General features: G+C 47.1%; 6 protein-coding genes across 9 annotated transcripts; 3 read left to right on the forward strand and 3 right to left on the reverse strand.

Annotated features, from left to right (window-relative positions):
• Positions 1 to 1,550: 1,550 nt before the first annotated feature.
• Positions 1,551 to 2,641, forward strand: TSTA_077320 (uncharacterized protein; the record flags this gene model as incomplete). The annotated part of the gene is made up of 2 exons (XM_002341712.1): positions 1,551 to 1,700; positions 1,751 to 2,641. 2 exons carry the CDS (start codon positions 1,551 to 1,553, stop codon positions 2,639 to 2,641), a joined length of 1,041 nt encoding a protein of 346 aa, XP_002341753.1.
• Positions 2,642 to 3,033: 392 nt separating this feature from the next.
• On the forward strand, positions 3,034 to 4,763 carry TSTA_077330 (saccharopine dehydrogenase Lys9, putative). The gene is made up of 4 exons (XM_002341713.1): positions 3,034 to 3,166; positions 3,245 to 3,298; positions 3,391 to 3,677; positions 3,736 to 4,763. The coding sequence occupies exons 1-4, from the start codon at positions 3,115 to 3,117 to the stop codon at positions 4,693 to 4,695; spliced, it is 1,353 nt and encodes a 450-aa protein (XP_002341754.1). The 5' UTR covers positions 3,034 to 3,114; the 3' UTR covers positions 4,696 to 4,763.
• A 26-nt stretch (positions 4,764 to 4,789) lies between these two features.
• On the reverse strand, positions 4,790 to 6,785 carry TSTA_077340 (Aha1 domain family; the record flags this gene model as incomplete). 2 transcript variants are annotated; one of them, XM_002341715.1, is made up of 5 exons in its annotated part: positions 6,658 to 6,785; positions 6,041 to 6,375; positions 5,875 to 5,957; positions 5,162 to 5,820; positions 4,790 to 5,015 (listed from the first exon to the last, which is right to left on the reverse strand). In XM_002341715.1, exons 2-5 carry the CDS (start codon positions 6,261 to 6,263, stop codon positions 4,997 to 4,999), a joined length of 984 nt encoding a protein of 327 aa, XP_002341756.1. In that variant the 5' UTR covers positions 6,264 to 6,375; positions 6,658 to 6,785. The 2 variants fall into 2 exon arrangements, with proteins under 2 accessions (XP_002341756.1, XP_002341755.1); XM_002341714.1 differs by having other exon boundaries at positions 4,969 to 5,820.
• Positions 6,786 to 6,916: 131 nt separating this feature from the next.
• TSTA_077350 (uncharacterized protein) lies at positions 6,917 to 10,932 on the reverse strand (the record flags this gene model as incomplete). The annotated part of the gene is made up of 2 exons (XM_002341716.1): positions 6,917 to 10,554; positions 10,608 to 10,932. 2 exons carry the CDS (start codon positions 10,930 to 10,932, stop codon positions 7,049 to 7,051), a joined length of 3,831 nt encoding a protein of 1,276 aa, XP_002341757.1. The 3' UTR covers positions 6,917 to 7,048.
• A 3,917-nt stretch (positions 10,933 to 14,849) lies between these two features.
• TSTA_077360 (fructose-1,6-bisphosphatase Fbp1, putative) lies at positions 14,850 to 17,185 on the forward strand. 3 transcript variants are annotated; one of them, XM_002341718.1, is made up of 3 exons: positions 14,850 to 15,876; positions 15,940 to 16,135; positions 16,209 to 17,185. In XM_002341718.1, exons 2-3 carry the CDS (start codon positions 16,011 to 16,013, stop codon positions 17,152 to 17,154), a joined length of 1,071 nt encoding a protein of 356 aa, XP_002341759.1. In that variant the 5' UTR covers positions 14,850 to 15,876; positions 15,940 to 16,010; the 3' UTR covers positions 17,155 to 17,185. The 3 variants fall into 3 exon arrangements, with proteins under 3 accessions (XP_002341759.1, XP_002341758.1, XP_002341760.1); XM_002341717.1 differs by having other exon boundaries at positions 15,823 to 15,910; positions 15,977 to 16,135; XM_002341719.1 differs by having other exon boundaries at positions 15,823 to 16,135.
• A 54-nt stretch (positions 17,186 to 17,239) lies between these two features.
• Positions 17,240 to 20,398, reverse strand: TSTA_077370 (vacuolar ATPase 98 kDa subunit, putative). Its single transcript, XM_002341720.1, has 6 exons — positions 20,090 to 20,398; positions 19,925 to 20,003; positions 19,638 to 19,873; positions 18,350 to 19,582; positions 17,733 to 18,291; positions 17,240 to 17,681 (listed from the first exon to the last, which is right to left on the reverse strand). The coding sequence occupies exons 1-6, from the start codon at positions 20,213 to 20,215 to the stop codon at positions 17,341 to 17,343; spliced, it is 2,574 nt and encodes an 857-aa protein (XP_002341761.1). The 5' UTR covers positions 20,216 to 20,398; the 3' UTR covers positions 17,240 to 17,340.
• Positions 20,399 to 20,627: the final 229 nt, after the last annotated feature.

Here is a 20,627-nt window from a genome sequence, read left to right on the forward strand (position 1 = left end):
AATCGAATCTATTGGGTTGGATACAATAACTTTTTGGTACGAGTCTTTTTTCTTTTCTTTGTTTTGTTTCCTTCCAAAATTGATAGCAATTATAGACACGACGACTCGCAATTGCGACAACATTACCTGGGCCATTCCAAGACTGGCAAGTTATCAGTATCTCATTCTAGAGAGACTGTACTACTCATCCATTGTTGTCGACCTTTGGGGGGCAAAACAAAAGAAAGCTAATTTGATGCATCAGGCAAGCAATGGATAATCTGGTCGATCTGGTTCATGAGGAAATCAGAGACGTCGTGCGAGCAGCTGGGCCCCAAGTAGACTGGCAAGGCGATACGGATACCCTAAAATGGCGATACTGTGAACCCAGGGTCAATAAACATTGGGCTTACTCGACGGGTTCGCGTGAGCCAGAACCGTGAAGAAATCGTGTTTTATAAATGGGGAATAACCAAGGACAAAAACATCCTGGAAGAAATTAGCCATGACAAATTGAAGAAAAGACAGGATATCACGGCATCCCTCAACAAGGCGGCTGCCAATGCTACCTTTGAAGATATCCTTTTTCATTTCTTTTTATAGAGATGTCCTCGTACATCCTCGTATATCCTGGTATATCTGCACCGGCTGACAGTTCTTCTCTTCTTCCAGGTGCTATTGCCAATTATGTCTAGCAAGGCACTCTCCAGGATCGAGTCTCGTATAAAGAACTACCGGAAAATGGTACCTATATCAATTCAATTGGGAGCTTTCTTCCCAATAAATACAGCCAAGTGTTCCATTCAACCAAGTATAGACATAGAATTATTGCCAAAAACATTATAAACACCATGATTGAGGAGTAGGCTAAACCCATGAACCAACCAGCACTCACGACGACCTTGGACTATTCTACCGCCACCACAGCAACCCCAAAGCCCACTATCAGCCCAAGCACACACTGCCACAGAGTGAACAGGAATGTTTGGGTGGTCGACCGAGATGTTGGTAGTACTTTTAACCCTCAGATGATGCTGCGAATATTACCTCGCAGTAGCTCGATCACTTGGGGTCAGCAATCTCCTTCGTGCTGTACATTACAGACGTGTCATCACGCTACTCCCATCAACTATTTATGCCTACTACAAAGCTATACTTACCTCATATCTTCTATAGGCCAGGCTTCCGCGTTGACCAGATCAGTGACAGAGCTAATAATGAAATAGTCATATAGGGCACCCTGTTAGTGAAATTCAATCACAGCAAAAAGATAATACTCGGGAAGTTCAATATACCAGAGCTTATTGGGCGGATATCAATGGAGATGGAAATTTAAGACAATCTACTGGTTTAGACAGTCATTAACATTTTATAGGCCTCAATGATTTTATTTATAGCTACGGCTCAGGCGCTTTTGGCATCGCGCTAAACGATGGAACGGGTGACAGGACGACGGGATCGGGGCTATGTACTTATATTAGAACACCCACCTTGTGAGGGCTGATACGACTCCGAATCCGAATATTTGGTTCTTCCTCTTCGATATTTCTTCATCTTTCCAGTCGAAAATAATGTCGGCTCTTACCAGTGTTCTCATACGCCGGGGTACCGAATTAATTTCTGCTCGCCTTCAATACCGCGAGCAACCTCAAACGCATGGATTGCCAGGCTTTTTAACCGTCGTTTTTACGGTCGTTGCGTTTGGTCTGGCAATTTTTTGGGTGAGTCGCTATTCATTCGAAAAACAACAGCTTCTAAAACTCATCGATAGGTCGACTACACCTGCACCCATGTTATTGCGACCCTGGCCGCGGTCGAAGACTCCCACCCAACTAGTTATATTCGCCTCGAAGGCGAAGATTCCAATGATACCTTCAATGGTAATAATACCGCTAAACCCATCACTAGCGGGCTGCGCTCCGCCATCAACTACCTACGCGCCCGCGGTGGCATCTGGTCATGCTTCCGCGGATTTCGCATGTATCTGGCCTTCACAGGGTTGGATTTTGGCGCGGGTCTCCTGATTTCAGCAATTGGTCCTATTCAAATCGCCTATCCCATCCGATCTTTATTCGGGGGGTTCGTCACTAGCATGCTCTTGGTCACCTGGCAGATGGCTTGGATTCATCTAGTGATTGCCGACAAATCTCCTAGAAGATCTTTCCGGCGAATGCTTGGCCTCCAGCATTGGCCCAGAATTGCCCCTGCGGCTGCTTTGTACAATTTTCTAACGTGCGTGACTCTCTCTGCGGCCACAGCTAGCTGGACTGCCATGAGCCTCGTCAGTTCGGGATTCAAAGGGCGTCTCGGTTTGCTTGCCACTAGCATAATCTCTGCAGTCTTCTTCCTGTTACTTTCCATTCCTGCCAGGGCAATATTCACCCGTGTGGCTGCCTCTATGCTGCCCGAGGAGGACGAGCAGATCGTACCCTTCGACCGGCATTTTAACGGCAAGGCGAAGCCAGAAATTGTGGGTGGTAGCGGCAAGCTCAGCATTCGAGACGCCTGGGCCACTTTTGAATGGGCTGCTCGTATTCGATATGTCAAGATTATCCTGAAGGCTTTCGCCATCGAGTTCGCACTAGCTGTGGTTGGGATCCTCTTGGTGGTCGGCGAGTTGGCACTCCTAAACCCAAGTAGAGCTACCCCTCGCCAGTCTTAGTCTGCTTGAGATTTGCGATTCATCTGTCTAATAATACTGCATACTCTGATCCCGTGAGCAGACGCAACGATACTCGATGGATCGTTGTTCAGGAATAGCTTCTAAGGATAACTCGTCGAAGACTGGAAGTAGACGGTTTGACCCACATCGATCGCGCAAATGCATATTATTGGCCAATGGTGCTTGTACACGTAAAATGAAGCATTTTTCACTGGGGTTGTCAAAGGCGCAAATGCGTATTATTCGCTGTCAATTGCGAAACAACTCATATCTATCTCTAAATCTCCTCTGGGGGTTATCATTGGTGTTGGAAGGTGCTGTTTTGATGTCACGTGCAAGGCACCTGATGGATATAATATATAAGGTCTCCGCTCTCGGAGACACCCCGCCTCAATTTTATGATATCCATCCCCTCCGAATCAATACATACGACGAATTGTCTTTCTTCACTCATTACAACTATATAGAATACAATGGGCAAGGATATCACTGGATCAAAGGTCCTTCTTTTGGGCTCTGGCTTTGGTAAGCGAATTCCCTATCAATTCGTGTAGATCACTTCAGATTGTCGTGTGAAATGAAATACTAACAATCATCATTTAGTTGCCAAACCCACTGTCGATGTTTTGGATCAAGCTGGTGTTGAGGTTACTGTCGGTGAGTGATGCATGTCTTCATCTATTCCAATTGGCTTTCACTATAAGGGTAGGAGGGCTTGAAGATGAAGCCGGCTGCTAACGACTGGATAGCCGCCAGAAACCTAAACAACGCCCAGAAGCTTGCTTCTGGCGGAAAGCACACCAAGGCAATCTCCCTTGATGTCAACGATGACGCTGCCTTGGACAAGGAGCTCGAGAAGGTTGATCTCGTCATCTCTCTCATTCCTTATACCTACCACGCCCAGGTCATCAAGGCCGCTATTCGCACCAAGAAGAATGTCGTGACAACCTCCTACGTTTCTCCGACCATGAAGGAGCTCGAGGAGGATGCTAAGAAGGCCGGTATCACAGTCATGAATGAAATTGGATTGGATCCTGTGAGTTTGTGACATCAACCGATTCGTAGTGCCTGTGCTGATGGATCCATGTCTCTAGGGTATCGACCATCTGTATGCCGTCAAGACAATCACCGAAGTCCACAACGCCGGAGGCAAAATCATCTCCTTCCTCTCCTACTGCGGCGGTCTCCCCGCTCCCGAGGACTCCGACAATCCTCTTGGCTACAAATTCTCGTGGTCCAGCCGCGGTGTGCTTTTGGCTCTCAGCAACCCGGCCAAATATTACAAGAACGGTGCCGAATTCAGTGTCACCGGAAAGGAACTCATGGGCGAAGCTAAGCCCTACTACATCTACCCCGGTTACGCATTCGTTGCTTACCCTAACCGCGACTCCACTCCTTACCGTGAGCGTTACAACATCCCCGAAGCTCAAACCGTTGTTCGCGGTACACTCCGTTATCAGGGATTCCCTCAAATGATCAAAGCACTTGTCGACATTGGTTTCCTCAGTGAGACAGAGTACGACTTCCTCAAGACCCCTATCCCCTGGAAGGAAGCCACAAAGCAAATCCTTGGCGCCACCTCCGACAAGGAATTGGACTTGCTATGGGCCATCAGCTCGAAAACTACATTCCAAGACAACGACGAGCGTGATCGCATCCTGGCCGGATTACGTTGGATCGGTCTCTTCTCCGACGACCTCATCACCCCTCGCAACAACCCGCTCGACACTCTATGCGCCACCCTCGAACAAAAGATGCAATACGGCCCTGGGGAACGAGACATGGTTATGCTCCAACATAAATTCGAAATCGAAAACAAGGACGGTTCCCGCGAAACCCGTACCAGCACATTGGTCGAATACGGCGATCCGAAGGGATACTCCGCCATGGCGAAATTGGTAGGTGTTCCTTGTGGTGTTGCCGTCAAGTTTGTGCTTGATGGTACGATCAATGAGAAGGGTGTTTTGGCGCCGATGAGTATGGAGCTTTGTGCGCCTTTGATTAAGACGCTTAAGGAGGAGTATAGTATTGAGTTGATTGAGAAGACTTTGTAGATGTCTTAATTAGAATATCCAAAATGAGGACTGAATTTCAGAGTTGATACTACATTCTTATTTGCTTTACGTGCACCGATGAATCTTCATGATAGAGATTGATATGATGTTTATTTCTATTTCATTTATCATTTGCTCATAAGCCACATAAACTATATAATCAGCCCCGTCAACACTCATCCTCCAAGTTCATGCTCACAAGGGACGACCTCGAGTTTCCATCTGTTGCAAGAAATGAATGCTGACGACTGATGATAGATAGATTTTTCTGAACTAGGACTGGAAAAATTTGAGAATCTGATCAGAGTATCGTGCCAAACCTATGCCAAGAAAAAGAACAAAAACAAACATCAGTAATCGCCTCATTAAAGAAAACTGATATGAAGAAGATGCTGCAGAAGGGAGATGGGGATTTCGAGGGACAGTGGTAGTGATGGTGCTAGCAAAAGAAGACGGGGGACTGTACCCGAAGGTCTGCTTAATACTGCGAACATAATATCCTTCCCAATTGCGCTGAACAACCTCCTCCTGACCAATCGGCACACCGGTCCAGGTAACGCGCATAACGGTCACACGGTCCACATCGTTCTGATCAAAGACGATTTCCTGTGTACTGAAATGACCCTCGGGCCATTGAGCCAAGCGCCATTTCTGGACCACTCGCTTCGATGGTTCCAGCGTAATGTATTCACCGGTCACGTTGCCGTCAAAGATGGCGAATTTGCCGCCGATTTTGGCACCTTCGAATTGACGTGGAGGTCCTCGCGTGAATGCTGCAATGCGTTGAGGGTCAGTGAATGTGGTGTACATTTCTTCCGCTGTGGTTCGGAATTCGTCCGAGGCTGTGACGGTGGTCGTGTTGACGGCGACTTTGCCTGTGGATGTGGTGGTTGTCTTGGGAGTGCCAGCCGCTGGACTGGGTGATTTGTGTGAGTGATATGTCGGGGTAGCAAATCCGCTGGATGGGTTTGAACCGGGGGCGTGCTGAATATCTTTGCCGTGTTCCTCCACTAGGACCTTGGGAAGTTTTGCAAGCGCCGTGCGAATTTGAGGGACAATCTTGGACCGAACCAGATCCTTTACGGGCTGCTTTGATGACGACTCTGAGTAGACGCTGATTTCGAACTGAGCCACGGGTCAGACAATTGTCAGAGCAACAAGATACAGTGAAAAACATACGACAAACTCATCCTCTTCGGTATCATGAGCGACTTCGGGAATGGTGATTGTGCCGGTCACGGTCTCATCATCCTTAGTTTTACCTACAACGTATGGAAAAAGTAGTGAGTCTATATATCCCGATGAGAGCAAAAGAAACTGAAAATTTGCTGGGGAAAGAATGAACCTTCGTATTCTAGCTGCAATTTCACATCATAAAGAGTAATAACCTTTCCTTTACGTTGGCTGACATCTACGTCGCCATCCATACTGAGCACTTTCTCAACCTTGGCGGAAACTCCATCTTCTTCGGCGGAGATCTTGGACAGGGTATCCTGAAGATATGTCTTTGTCCAAGGGGCAACATCCTTATTAACCCAGTGCCAGTTGTTGGGATTGTGAAGAGCCATTGTGTACACGGAAGTTGTCTCGGTTGTTTGAGAGATATTATTAAACTAGAGGATATTGACCAATGCCTGATTGTCCACACAATGACTGATTCTTGCGCAGTTGACCTAGTTCCTAAACCCTTGTTAGCAACTGATGATCACAAAAGATTCAAAAATATAAATAGGAAGTAGTGAAAGGTATCAGAGCGTTGGGCCGACTAATGCGACCTGTTGCAAGCAAGTCCGCATTGAACAGAGAACAAATCTTTCTAGGACTGGTGCCAGCTATATATCTCATCATATAATCTCGTATCCATGAATGTCGATGTTGTGCAATATGGAGGGGAATGAACCATGCAATAAATCCCACCAACAGGAAAGCAAATGAAAGCTGAGTAAAGAGAGTGGTACTTACAATTCGCACACTCGCAAGATGCAATAGTCGAAATTGAGGCTGAACGTGAGAGACAATCACTCACAAAAGATAATAATACCAGTTGGAGAGAAGTGGTTGGGGGAAGAAGAAGGACATCTTCCCTGTCCAAAGAAAAGAAGATTTTGGAAGAACAGACGGGGGAAGGAAAGCTCTAGAAGGACACCGAGATGCATCACGTGATGATCCACTCATTTACCAGGGTTAGGGCCGGTTATGACGTTCTTAGGGTTATAATTGTAACAGGATGAAGATATCAATAACGACAGTGGGTATATTGCTCTCCTCTCTCTCCCTCAAAATCAAATCAAAAAGAATAATAATAACAAGAAAATAAAGTCATAAATCATCCTTTCCCATTTCATAATGAATATCACTCCAATTGCTCCAAAGTCTCATCCCAACCATCTTCAGCAAGCAGGTGATCTTTCACCCTCGTCCGGAGACTTTGTATCTGACTGCCCAAAGCCTCAGTCCACTGGCCCTCAACAGTAGAGACTTTCTCTTTCAGATCGACTGTCAATTCTCGTTCCTCCCGGGCTTGCATCTCCTGCATCTCCCTGCGCACCGAGTCCTCGGATTCTCCGTGCCGAGTTCGCTGTGCCGCCATCAAACGACAATTTGTCATCATGACTCCGGATCGGACTTCGTGTAAGAGGCAGAGGAGATTTGTCTGGGATTCGATAAATTGATATGATGACTTCTCGGCGTGGGATAGTAGAGAGTACAGATATTGCAAGGGGAATTGATAGTAGCTCGGATTCTCCTCGTATTCCTGCGCGGGGATCTCGATTTGGAAGCTGGACAGATTCTCAGGTACTTGCTGCACCAACGTGAGCAGTGAAGGTGCAATATCCCAAAAGGCGGAAAGATGCGTCTCAACACCACGCTTGACGTTTTCTTCCACCACATCCATGAACGCTTCCGTTCTAGCAAGAGACTCGGATTCGTACTGGACGCGGCGATCGTAAGAATCCTTGATGAAGAATGCATCAGCTTCTCGAAGTTTTTCGTCGTTTTCACCTTGCTTATACGGCAAAGTGACAATTGCTCGGTATTTTTCATTGCTTTCACCGAGAAGATCATAAATTTCACGATAGAGCTGTTCGCGAGCCTCAAAGAGCCATTTCAGTTGAGTAAGTTGCTCCAAGATCTCCGGTTTCTCGTCTCCTTCCTCCTGCGTACGATCTGGGTTTTCATGTTGAATGTCTTCTTTGAGTTTCCCGCTGAGCTCATTGATTCGTTCTGTGGCCCTGTTCACCCGCTCACTGAGAATAAGATGCAGTGGTTCCATCACCATTTTCTGATAACTATCATATTCACTTTGCGCCAAGTCTCTTTGCTTCTTTTGCTCTTCGGCTTCAAGTGCCGCTTCTGCCTCTGCAGCCTCGGCGTATTTGATGCTGCCTTCCTGGATTTGTTGCTGGATATTAGCCGTAAAATATTTGCGATTTTCTCGGATCTTGGTCTCGTGCTCCTGTTTCAGCTGCGCCATTTGCTGATTGTATTGTTCCCTGGTTGCCCTGATCTCTGATATATCGCTGATTGAGCGAACCGTGGTTCGATAGACGACAAGATCCGGATGGCTGTTGTTAACAGCAGGATGATGTCTCGGATAAGGTGGTGGAAGCGTCACCAATCGCGAAATATCCATCTTCTTCGGCCCACGAGGTTCTCGATATTGACTCGCTTGCGAGATCTCAAGCTGATATTGATGATATTGAGCCGTATTCATCTCTGGTTCGTGCAGTCCAACCTTTTCAGGCGGATACTCATCCGGACCGTACCCTCCTTGCGAGAAGTTTTGTTGATCACTATATTGTTCTTCTTCCGTGACGGAAAGAGGTCCACCATAGCCACGTTGCATCTCTTCTCGTAGTTCTCTTGGTACACCCATGTACTTCGATTCCCGTTTGGATCTAAGCGACACTCGCTCTCCTCCTTCACTGCTTGAGCCAGTCTTTGACTCCCACCAACGACTAGGTGGTCGACCCCTAGAACTCATCTCATCATTCTCAATACTTATACTAGCGATAGGAGACAGGCAAGGCTTATAGTTGTTCCACCACATGGACTCGGGCCGTGTAGACATACCTCCCGAAGGCCTATTCTGCTCAGTGAACGACGTATCCAGTTTGATGCCCGTTGGCTTTCCTCGAGAAGCTTGTGGGGTTTCTTGTATTATGAAAAGTTTCTTGCGTGTGTTTTCAATATCGGCTTCCGCATCATTGACAGCACGCGCATACAACCGCCGTCGAAGCTGTGACTCGGTGACCAAAAAGTCCATGAATATCTTCAAAGCCTCTGATTCACTGGTTGCCGCAGCCTCCTTCTCAAGCGTTGCTCGATACCTTTGCAGACCACCATCCAAGAAGTCATTATCACTATGAAGGACCGAATCAAGCGACGGTGTCTGAGTGGTCGACATACGACGTGGAGAGAGTGGCGGGAGCACAGAAACAATATCGTTCGGAATATGCAGCAAATGAGACACCGGTCGATCTTCAAGTCTGGTTCCAGGCCGCGAGGATGGTTTCGACTCGCCAGCCGAGCTTGGAGGCGTTGTGGGCAAAGGTTTGGAGTTTAGCAAATGGTGTTTGTCCTTGGCTAACGGCGACTCATTCTCCGGTGAGAAAGGTGGAGTGGGTGTCACCTCTGCATGTGAGAATATCGACTCTGGTTTTGGCGTTCCGTACGAGGATTGATCTGAGAACAGCCCAGACGACGTCCGAGACCGACTTGTGGACGGTATTTCCTCCGACTTCGTGCTTCGTGCACTCGAAAGTGGCTTGGAAAATGTCTGTTGTCGTCCGCTTGGGGTCTTGTCGCCAGAGTTATCAGTGGTGGAACCGTTGAGAACTAGATTCGTTGGTGTTAACGCGTTTGCCCAAGGATTACTATTAGTGGACACGGCAGAGAGATCTTCAGAAACTTGCTGCCGTCGGTGCCGGTTCTCAATTCGACGTTCACGTATACCCTTGGCGCTGGGGTCTCTTTTCACGGCAAGGCTGCGGAATAGTCCCCCGCGACTAGATGCTCTTCGAGAGGACGACGGTTCTGCAGATTCTGGCTCTGCTTCTCGTTCTCTAGGCACTGTCGCAGTGTTATATGCAACCTCCGTGTCGATTTGTAATCTTCGCGCTCCATCGGGTTCGCGCCTTGATGCAACAGTCTCATCTACCCAGTCTGCTGGAGTGGGTGGGACTTGGCCAAGGGTAGTTCCCAAGACCGGAGGAACCCGTGAGCGCGGAACCTGCAATGCACGTCTTGAAGAAGCATCCGATGTAGTAGTACTGGCACTCCGCGATCTTGCTGCCGGCGGGGGCCCAGGAGGAGGCGGCGGAAGCGGCATTCCAGGTTCCCAGCTATTTCGCGGCGATGAACGGTCGTAGGCCGGATTTAACAATCCTGAAGATGTGGCAGTATTCAAAGCACCAGTCGAAGCAGCTCTCTTGGAAGATGGGGCATGTAACGGCATATCGAACTGACGCATATTATTCACCTCGCCGTACGTTGCCTGCTGCTGGGTGGTCGTCAGGTAATGAGAGACAATCGGTTCAGGCGTTGGATTGCCGTATCCAGGATCCATGCTGGTTTGATAGCGATCTGCATCTGCCCGGGATGACGATCTGGACGCTCCTGCTGGAGGAGGTGGAGGAGGCACACTATATGTGGATTGCCAGCTTACGTTACCTTCAGTCATCGAGATCATTGATAGAGGTCGAGGGTGAGGGACTCCAATGTGATACCTTGCATTGCCATTGATATTATCGTTTGGCGTTCCATGTTGTGGGGTTTGAACCGGTATAGACGTTGGGCCTGGGGGCGATGGTGCCTGGGTCCTTGGAGTGTATGGCGGTGGTGGTGATGGCACAGATTCTATTTCACGAGGTCAGCGCATTCCGATCAATCGGGATCACAGTCTCACTGACCCAGACTGTGCTGCAAATTTGACGGTTGCACAATGCGAATCGCATGACTGCGCTGAGAATGCGTAACCTGAGCAATCTGAGGAGATCCATCTCCATTCATAGGCGCCCACTCCTGAGGATTGTAGGGCGCACTATATGACGACGATGACACTCTCATAGTCATTGGAGAACTACCTCTGTGGGCAGCACCTGGGGATGGCAAGTAAGCCGAATGAGGAGGCTGCGAGAACGGGCTCGAAAGAGAAGTCGCTGGAGAAGACATGAATCCCAGACTGGCACCAGCACTGTGACTTTGGTGGTATTGAGGCCCATTTAAAGATGTCATCAACGCGGGAGGCTGAATGGCATGATTTCTGCGTCCCGTGGGAGATAGGCCAGCGACGGTTGACTGAACAGCAACACCGGCCGGGCTACTTGTATGATTCCAACTGCTTGATGTCAGTTATAACGCGATTCAGTCCAATTAATCCCACCGCCTTTTTTGTTTCTATCTTCCGGTTGAGTGAGGCAGACTCGCCGTGAATTTGTAAATGAAATCAGCCCACCTATTAATATTCATATTGAACAGCGAAAAAGTTGACGCCAGAGGCCGAGACGCGGCTATTAGGCGGCGTAATTGGTATCAAAGTGTTGGATGCGCCATGTCTGTTGAAACCGAATCTCAGACTTCTACCAACGAGTCAGTCACCACAACATAAACAAAGAGTAACCAGCGTCTTGCCAGCTCGCGATGGAATGGACGAGAGGGTGAATGTTCGGCGGGGGGGTGGAAAAGGACGAGAACCCATAATGCGGCTGGTTTCTATTCTTTGCAACGCCTAGTCTATCTGATAACATCTTTATTTAGAAACCACCAGCGCAACTGAGCGCAACGTGGGGACGCGGTGTGCCAGACCACTGGCTAGGCTAGCGAGTTTAGGGTTGATGATCATGCTAAGGACGGCCTGGAGGTCACCAGGAGAAGTATATAAATAGAAGAGACGTCGGCTCATAGGCCAAAGGGCTTCGGAGTGAGGTGGAGATGCATATTCTGAGGAAGCAGGACCTAAAGTCGGAGAGCATCAAGAGAAGAGAGACGCTGATACGTTGCAGTGGACGAAGAAGCTGCACCTAACCCTAGACTTATCACACGCTTGGCGTCGAGGAAACTGGTTGCTTGGCCAATCGCCGTGCAAAAGTAGCCGCTTGCCCTGGCCAATCGTGCAACAGATAAATGAACATCAGCTCTGGCCAGTGTCTATTCTTGAGTCTTTTACTATGTATGCTTGCAGACTGCATTGCAAGTTACGACAGACGGATACTCTCGGGCGAAAAGGCAGTTAGGGCTAGACACGAGAAGTGCCTGTTTACCGCGTCGCGTTCTCACGCGTCTACGCCTCGACAGCAGCTATTGCCTGTATCCTAGTTAACCTCCAGTTCAGGCTGTTCCAAGTTGCTAATACGCTGCTCTAGGATGCTTGATTTAGCTACAAAGTACGGGCTAGCCATCGCCGGTGCTGACTTTCCGGTATTCAGACCGTGCAAAGTCATGACTAACCCCCCTGCTACAACAATTTTTTTTGGGGTCGAGCATGATTCAATGGTTATAAAGATTAACTCCAGACATAACGCTCTTAAGTCGCTAACAGATGGAGTATGGCTACATTAATGATACGAAACCCTTCTATCAGTCTCTCATCTCTCATCCAAGCATCTTATTAACAACAGACCATGTCTGGCACAGCAAACTGCGAATTAATCCTTCTCTCACTTGCCTCGGTGCCATCCTTCTTGGATATCTTGGCTAAATCCGTCGCGAAGCAGCTTTTGATAACTGCCAGAGTGGCACGATGGATCATCCCTCCGACTATGCTGTCAGTCAATGCATTGACACAGACCGGATGGGATCTGGTGCTATGTTTTCCCTTGCCTGGCTCTGTTCCAGATGAGTGTCGACCTTTTATACAGCGGTCTTAGAGCGTGACATTCGCTGCACCCGGGAAGGTTTGTGTCGTCGTATACTTCCACCTTCACCAGCCTAGCAAGCAATATTCCCACACGCGCAAAGTACAGGGACCGAGTGGTAGATAGTGACGAAAGAACTTCTCTCTCAACCGAATCGATGCATATCTCTCCCTCCTCTCCCCTCCTCCCCACCCCCCTTCCGAATTACGGGATTGGATGACCACCTTCTCAGACACAAACCCCGTTATTATGCTCAACCTAATGACCTTCAAAGACGTCCAAAAATATAATGGGTATCGTGAAGCACTCTCAGGAGTCATCGGTAAACGTCATGGCCTCAACCCTTTACTCTTTGGGCAGGTAACAAGGTGCTCTTCGATTACGCCTAACAAAGACCCGGAATAGGATCTGGTTGGTTTGATCTACTATCCCTCCGTACTCCATTTCGTGGATATGCTGTCCGATGAGGAGTACCAGGAGATTAGACGGAAATACCGTGATGGGTCTTCGGTTCATAACCTAATTCTATGCCAATATAACCCATAGATCTGGCATCTGAATGCTTGTGAATTGTACTTGGCCATATACTTTGATGGAGAATTATTATGAGATTTTGGGTATATTCAGTAGACTGGTTAGACAAACAGACACATGCTTGCAATGTGCTGCTACAAGGAGTTGAGACAAGTCCGATGTTGATAGATCTACATTCTGAGTGAACATTAGCTCAATTCAAACCCAAATATGAGTGGTATGAAGTAGGAATTGAAAAAAAAAGTTCAGTTAATGCCCTGTCACAGGCAGTGGTCATCAATTTAAATTCCTTATGTTGACCGTCGTGATAAAAAATAGTAAATCATCATGTGAAGCGTGTCCGAGGATGGTGAGAAAGTAGGGCAGATGACTTACAGGTTAGTTTAATCCTGTAGCTCGTAGCTCATCGACAATACTAGTTCTAGAATGTCGAGTCAGCGTTATGCAATCGATGACACTGATAACAATGTTACAGAAGAGAGTCTCAGTCCGGACAATTCTCGTCTTTGCAGGTAAACCAGCTTGGACATATGCTTGTCTTTGATTTGTCGAGAATTCATCATTGGAAGGGATTTTGGATTGTCATAAGGGGACGTACCGGAAGCCATATCGCATCTATGTGAGACAACCGGGCGTTTTAGATGCCGACACTACTTTATTCAAACCAATCAGCATAATTCACGAATTGTTTGATTATAGTCAAGAGAATAGTTGTTAATCAGGAAAGCATGAATGGTTATTAAAAGAAGGTTGTCTGCATCGAAAACTCGCATAAGACTCGTCATCTAAGCAATCATCATGTAACAGAGGAAAAGTACAAAAAGTCAAGCTTACCATACTGCTATTTCATATCATCATGATACTTAGTCGGACATTCTATCGAGCCGTGAAACATTAGACAATGCGTCTCCATTATGAGCAAAGCTAGTGATAATATGTGCGCGTCTCAGTGGGCGAGGTTTTCTAGGCCTGCCACAAAAGGGCGTGTCCATCATGACCGAACTGCTGTTGCAGCCGTCGGAGCCCAGTGCCACTTCATCACCAACGGGGATTGTGATTCGATTGTGGTCCAAATATATGGAAGCGGTTGCAGCATACCTATGATAGAGGACTTGAGACAGTTAGCCGACGATACGTATTGAATGAAAGAGAGAGAAGATTTCAATGCAATAGAAAATGGATCAGTCAAAGCCATTAGATATAATCAAAGACCCGAGAGCCTCAGCCGGTAATTTCCAGCGTATATTATACGAAATGATCATCATAAAAGGAGAAAGAAGATATGCAAGAGTCTTCACCTACCAATTATTGTCCGTTGTTTCGATATGCGTGGTTAAAGACCTGTAGCCGGACATCTCGAATCTAAGAACTATTGAGGCACGTTAGCACATGTCTGAGAGGCAGCGACCAGACAATTGCATATTGATGTCAATATCAGACTGACGTGTCAATTCGAGTTTCATTCCTTAGGAGGTCAAAGACTCTAGTTTGCGGTTGTAACAAATCATCATAACAGAAGGGGGAAAATGAAAGAGTTTTCTGACGTACCATTGAGTGCTCTACAACCAGGGCTTCCAGATGTTAGTTAATCAACAAATCAGATCAATCACTTAAGATGTCCATAATGAATATATTGAAAGTAAAATTATTTCCATAATTCATTGATGGAAAACATTCGACTTGTTGCTGTTGTGTAGAGAAGTAAACTCAGCTCACAAATTTTTTTCTGTAGTTTTGAAGGTCGGCTAAAACGACGCTTAACTATTTACAGCTAGACTAATCACATGACCTTTTTGCAGTGTTTGCACTGGAGCATCTTGGCACTAAAGACTGAAGATGATCAATTCAGTTCACTCTGATGCTGTCGAGATACTTCAGATGACAGTTTAGTCACTCAAACTGCTGACTGATCCCCGGAAATTTCATAACAACCCCCCTCTGGCACGACGACAAGTCTTTCCGAAGTAACGGTCTTTATCCGTGATAAGTATTCATTCCTCTTGAAAGATCCCATCTTCTGTGAGCGATTTCCTTCACAGCCTTTCTTTGAACGGATAAAGTCGAGAATCATGCCCCGTAATTCCCGTCGTAATACGCCTCAAATTCGGGTGCATACCTGATTGAGGACCATCTCAACGTTCCTGAGCCGAGATCAACAAACTTGTCCACGTGAAATATATCGATTTCGACTAGATCCCGCCACTTAAACAATTCCTCCATACGATCGAGACCTCTCTAGCGGTCACCTGGCCTCTCCCACGGATATACGTACCTGGAGAAGACCGGAGAGCAGTCCAGACATTGCGCGGAGAGGACCGGAAGTCGAGTCGGCACTCTATTCTCCCTCGAAGATAAGCCGGAGCTATGGCTGCCCTTTACTCGTCGCGGTTTAGTGCGGGGGAGGCCCATTTATATGATTTCATATAGAAAATAAAATGGGTAACGTGACGAAATCTTGATGTTGAAAGGGCTCCTTGGATTCTGCTTTCCAACCCGGTGCGTTGGCCGGTTTGCCTACAGAAGAGACCTGGCCGAGTAAAGGGATCGGGACTGACGCATTGATCCACCGGATATGAACCTGTTATTCCGTATTCTGCTGATTCTTTATATACAGCTCATCCGTAGATCCTGACGTTCTTGCGTTTACCTTTCTCTTCTATATAAACCATCTAAAACATTTAAAGCCATTGTGTCTGACCAGACCTCTAATCTGCATATTTCGTGTAACGGATACCCTCTTATACCTCCTACATCCCACTTGGCAGCTACGGTGTCTCTCCGCTGAACCGAGGTAATGCACTTCGTTTAAACACGGATATGAGATTGTACTGACTTTGGTTCTAAATCGTCTCAGTCTTTTGAACTTCGACATACTTATTTACCTACATCAGGACAAACATCACCAGTATCAACATCAACATCACAATGGCAGCCAACAGCAACGGTGGTACCGCCGTCGGGCAGGAGAACATCAACACAGATATCATCACTCTTACACGATTCCTGACAGAAGAGCAAACCAAACTCCCGGAAGCAACGGGTGACTTCACGTAAGTCATCACCCACACAATGCACACGTATTGCTGCAATGTCATCAAGCTAACACGTATCCACTGGCGACAGTCTCCTATGCCACGCCCTCCAATTCGCCTTCAAGTCAATTGCCTACTACATCCGACGAGCCAGTCTAATCAACCTGACCGGTCTAGCCGGCTCCTCCAACACAACGGGCGACGACCAAAAGAAACTCGACGTAATCGGCAACGATATCTTCATCTCTGCCATGCGCGGATCCGGCAAAGTCCGTCTTCTCGTCTCCGAAGAAGAAGAGGAAGCAATCATCTTTGACGAGCACCCCAACGCCCGCTACGCAGTTGTCTGCGACCCGATCGATGGCTCTTCGAATTTAGATGCCGGTGTCTCTGTCGGCACTATCTTCGGCATCTTCCGTCTCCCCGACGAGATTCTGGGCGCCAACAAAACCGTCTCCGCAAAGGATATCCTGCGCGACGGTACCGAGTTGGTTGCGTCAGGTTTCACCATGTACGGCGCCTCCGCTCAACTAGTGATCACCATGAAAGGCGGTTCCGTCAATGGTTTCACCATGGAAAACTCCCTCGGAGAATTCATCCTTACACACCCCAAAATGCAACTCCCCGCCAAACGCGGCATTTACTCCGTCAACGAGGGAAATAGCATGTACTGGGATGACTGGGTAAATGATTATTTCCATTCCCTCAAATACCCTGCCGAAGAAGGTGGGAAGCCGTACAGCGCGAGGTATATTGGTAGTATGGTCGCGGATGCGTATCGTACGCTGTTGTATGGAGGTATCTTTGCTTATCCGGCGGACAAGAAGAGTCCCAAGGGTAAGCTTCGTATCTTGTACGAGTGTGCGCCCATGGCCATGATTTTCGAGAATGCGGGTGGTTTGGCGATTAATTCGAGGGCGGAAAGATTGCTTACTGTTGTTCCGGAGCACATTCATGATCGTAGTGGTGTGTTCTTGGGTTCGAAGGATGAGGTTCAGAAGGCTATTGATGTGTATAACAAGCATCACAAGAAATAGGTTATTATTAATGTGAAATGATTTGTTGCGAAGCTTATGTCTTACGTAGTCTTAGAAGCTATACTTAACTATTTAAGTAAACGGTGCCAAGGCAACATTATCAAACATGTAATCTACATTTCTACACTTATGCACTGTTAGATACAACAAATCAATCAAAACCTAAGTAACGAGCGAAAGACAAGCTTAATCAACAGGATCCTCTTCAAGAAGAGTCTTGAAGCTAAAAGGTTGAAACGGAATACCGTCTCCAATAAAATGCTTACTCATGGCTTCAACCCAGTGTAGACGCAACGAGTGCAACATGGCACTAGTACCTTCCATGACACACAGAATAGCTACAGTCAAGAAGAACCAGAGATAGAACCCGACGACGATCATGATGATACGAGTGGTTGAGCTTTCGATGCCGAAGGATCCGCCGAGAGTCATGGTCCAGAGAACGATGGAGAGTTGTTGATGGGCTAGCGATAGGGCCCAAAGACGAAGGTAGGATGCAGTGTGGGAGATGCAATTGAGGCAGAATTCTAAACAGTTTGTTAGTTACATACAATGTATAAGTCGTGGAAGAGACTTACCGATAGTGTGGATGACTTGATGGATCATTTCATCTGCAAAGTCGAATTCTTCATGTTCTCCTTCATCAATGTCCTGTGCAATCATTGCAACTCCTTCACCGTCACTGGCCATACTGTCACGCCCTTCGGATGCACGGCCGTTCATATCTCCATCTTCATCTAAGGCGCTGACATGGGCACGTTCACCAATACCCTGGTAACCAAGACCTCTGGCACGGTTATGTTCTCTTCGCAGCCAGAGAGGCTTAAGAAGGAGCATAATGGGAACCTGCAACACAGCCAAACCTAGCAAGAATTTCTGTACGCCAGCCTGCCCGGGATAGAGTTGTTGTTCAATCGTTCCGGGGCTGAGGAACATAAAGATCAACATGTTCAACAGACCGGGAGGAGACTCTCCACGGGCATTCCAGTCGACCGACCATTTGTAGATGATGGTAAAGACAAGGTAGCCGAAGATAGATTGGAAGAAGATCATTCCCGGAAGAAAGTTGCCGAAAATATCGACTTTTGACTTGAAATGGCGAGCATTGATGTATTGCAGAGAAAGAGAGTAGGTCATCTGCATCATGTAATTAGTTTTGAACTGATCAAAAGATGGCGTAAATAAATGAACTTACATGAGCCCATCCCATGAGAATACTGAGCTTCATCTTGTAACTGTTTGTGAATAACAGCGCATTTTCTGCCTCGTGCCAGTTCCAATCCAAACCGAATGGGTAGCGATAACCCTGCTTCAAAGTTGCGTGCACAGCTTGACCCTCGTCAATGTTATGAGGCCATTGCCATTGACTAGGGAAGATCTCAAAAGACAGAGAAAAGACGTCATTGTAAATCAGACCGGTGTACATAGAAAAGATACCCATCATCAACATGATGTATCGACCGTAGAATGCCATATAGGTCAATTCATCCAATTTGGTTCGAAGAAGAGTCTTTTCAAAAAGGATCATTGCGGTGGCAGTCAGGGTCATTAGGAAACCATGACCAAAGTCACCAAACATGACTGCGAAAAGGAAAGGGAAAGTGATAATTGTGGGCAAACCAGGATTGACTTCACTGTACTTAGTGATACCATAGGCATTGATGATTGTCTGAAATGCTTCCGTGAACTTGTTTGTCTTGACGTAAGTCGGAGGCGTCTTGTTCGTTCTGATCTGGTTGACGATAGTCGGCACGGATAGACCAGCGCGATCATTGACGTCCTGTAGGGTTGACTTGATCAATGACAAGGAGTTGGTAGGGACCCAGGCTTCCGCAATCAATGTCTTTCTGGCCTGGTCATAGGAGAACTTGTTGAGAGTGTGATATACGGCTTTTTCTTTCTTAACGATGATCATCCAAGCAGCGAGCGAACGAGCAATTTGAGTCAACTCAGCATCCAATGTGTTCTTGGTATTCCTCAAGACACTTTCAACGTCTCCAAGACGAGTGTTCACTTCATGAATCTGATCACGACGAAGCTCGCTGTTCTCATCTACACCGTACAAACTCGCACCGAGCGATTCCGAAATCTTTCTGATTTTCGCCAAAATCTCTTTACCATGAGCGAAGATGACAAAAACATTTTTGTGTATCTCTTCGTTTGTAGCAGGATCAATGATCGGCTCGGGAATTTCGGATTGATTCATGTAGAGATTTCCACGCAGAGTACGCCACAAAATGCGTTCGAAGGAACCAATGCGTTCTCTGGGGATAACACCGGCAACGAAACCAATATTCATGACGGAAAAAGATTGCTGCGTGTCGCCGTTCTGCGCTCCCGGAACCTGGTGCTCGACATCCTGCAAAAGTGGAGCATCGTCACTCTCGCCATCCACGGATGTTCTGATTTCTTCAGTATGTCCATGAGCCTGAAATAAAGTATTAACAAGTCAGTGGTCGACGAATATAAGAACCTTAACATACGCGGTCGAAAAATCCACCAGCTTCCCTCAAAACCCAGCGCCATTCAGTAAGCTCCATTTCCCGCTTCTTCAACGTCTCGTAGCTATCATTCAGCGAAGCGATACGTTGTTCCAGGCTCTCGCTTCGTTCGGCAAGTTCATCAATTTCGGCGGACGAAGGAGCAGCAAGCGTGTTCCCAAACTCGGACGAGGGTCGCATGGTAATATTATCTTTCTCCATTTGCGAGGCGAAATAACCTATTCGAATGTATTAGCTTATATGCGGCTAGCAGTTATCGGAGCACGTACGGAGCTGTCTTTCAACATTATCGAGACGACGAATTTCCTTGGTGAAAGTTCGCTGGAAGGCATTCGTGTCGGGATTGAGCTGAAAATGTTTTATTAGTATCGAATTGACACAGGTACGTATATCGGAGGTCGAAAGTGTCGCTGTGCTGGTATGCCGTAACTCACATCTCGGAACTGAACCTGTCCCACCTCACCCAAGGCGCTCACAACCTCTCGACCGATTTCATTTGCGATATACAGCTGAGTCAAGCTCATATCCGCCGAGCGGAAGAACGTATCTTTCGGAGCCATGTTGGAAAGGAATTCTGGCCTCGCAAGCCAGAGACGTAAACCGGCCGATCAACCCAGGTAGGAAGCGAGCAGACACGCTGCTGACAACAGCAGAAGCGGTTCCTGCAATGAATAAGGCGTAGTAACCGGCTTATAAGAGTCACAAACCAGTGTCGACAGTTATAAACTCCTCGCTTTCCCAGCACTTATCCTACCTCTGGTGTGTTGATGGCTGCTTCAACAAGCTAGAGTTGCCGGTAAGTCACGTGGAGTCATGTGACACGCGGCTCTCTTAGTGGTCGGACTTACAAATTCAACCGTCAGGGTCAGGGCCGAGATAGAAAGCTTCCTGGAGAAGCAGCCACATCTTGGAAACCCAATCTTTATATTACTAATTCATACTTTAATTTAACTAATTAGAGAAATCTGTGTC

This window comes from Talaromyces stipitatus, genomic scaffold (assembly GCF_000003125.1).
Source record: "Talaromyces stipitatus ATCC 10500 scf_1105507295523 genomic scaffold, whole genome shotgun sequence".
In the NCBI taxonomy this organism is placed as follows: Eukaryota; Fungi; Ascomycota; class Eurotiomycetes; order Eurotiales; family Trichocomaceae; genus Talaromyces; species Talaromyces stipitatus.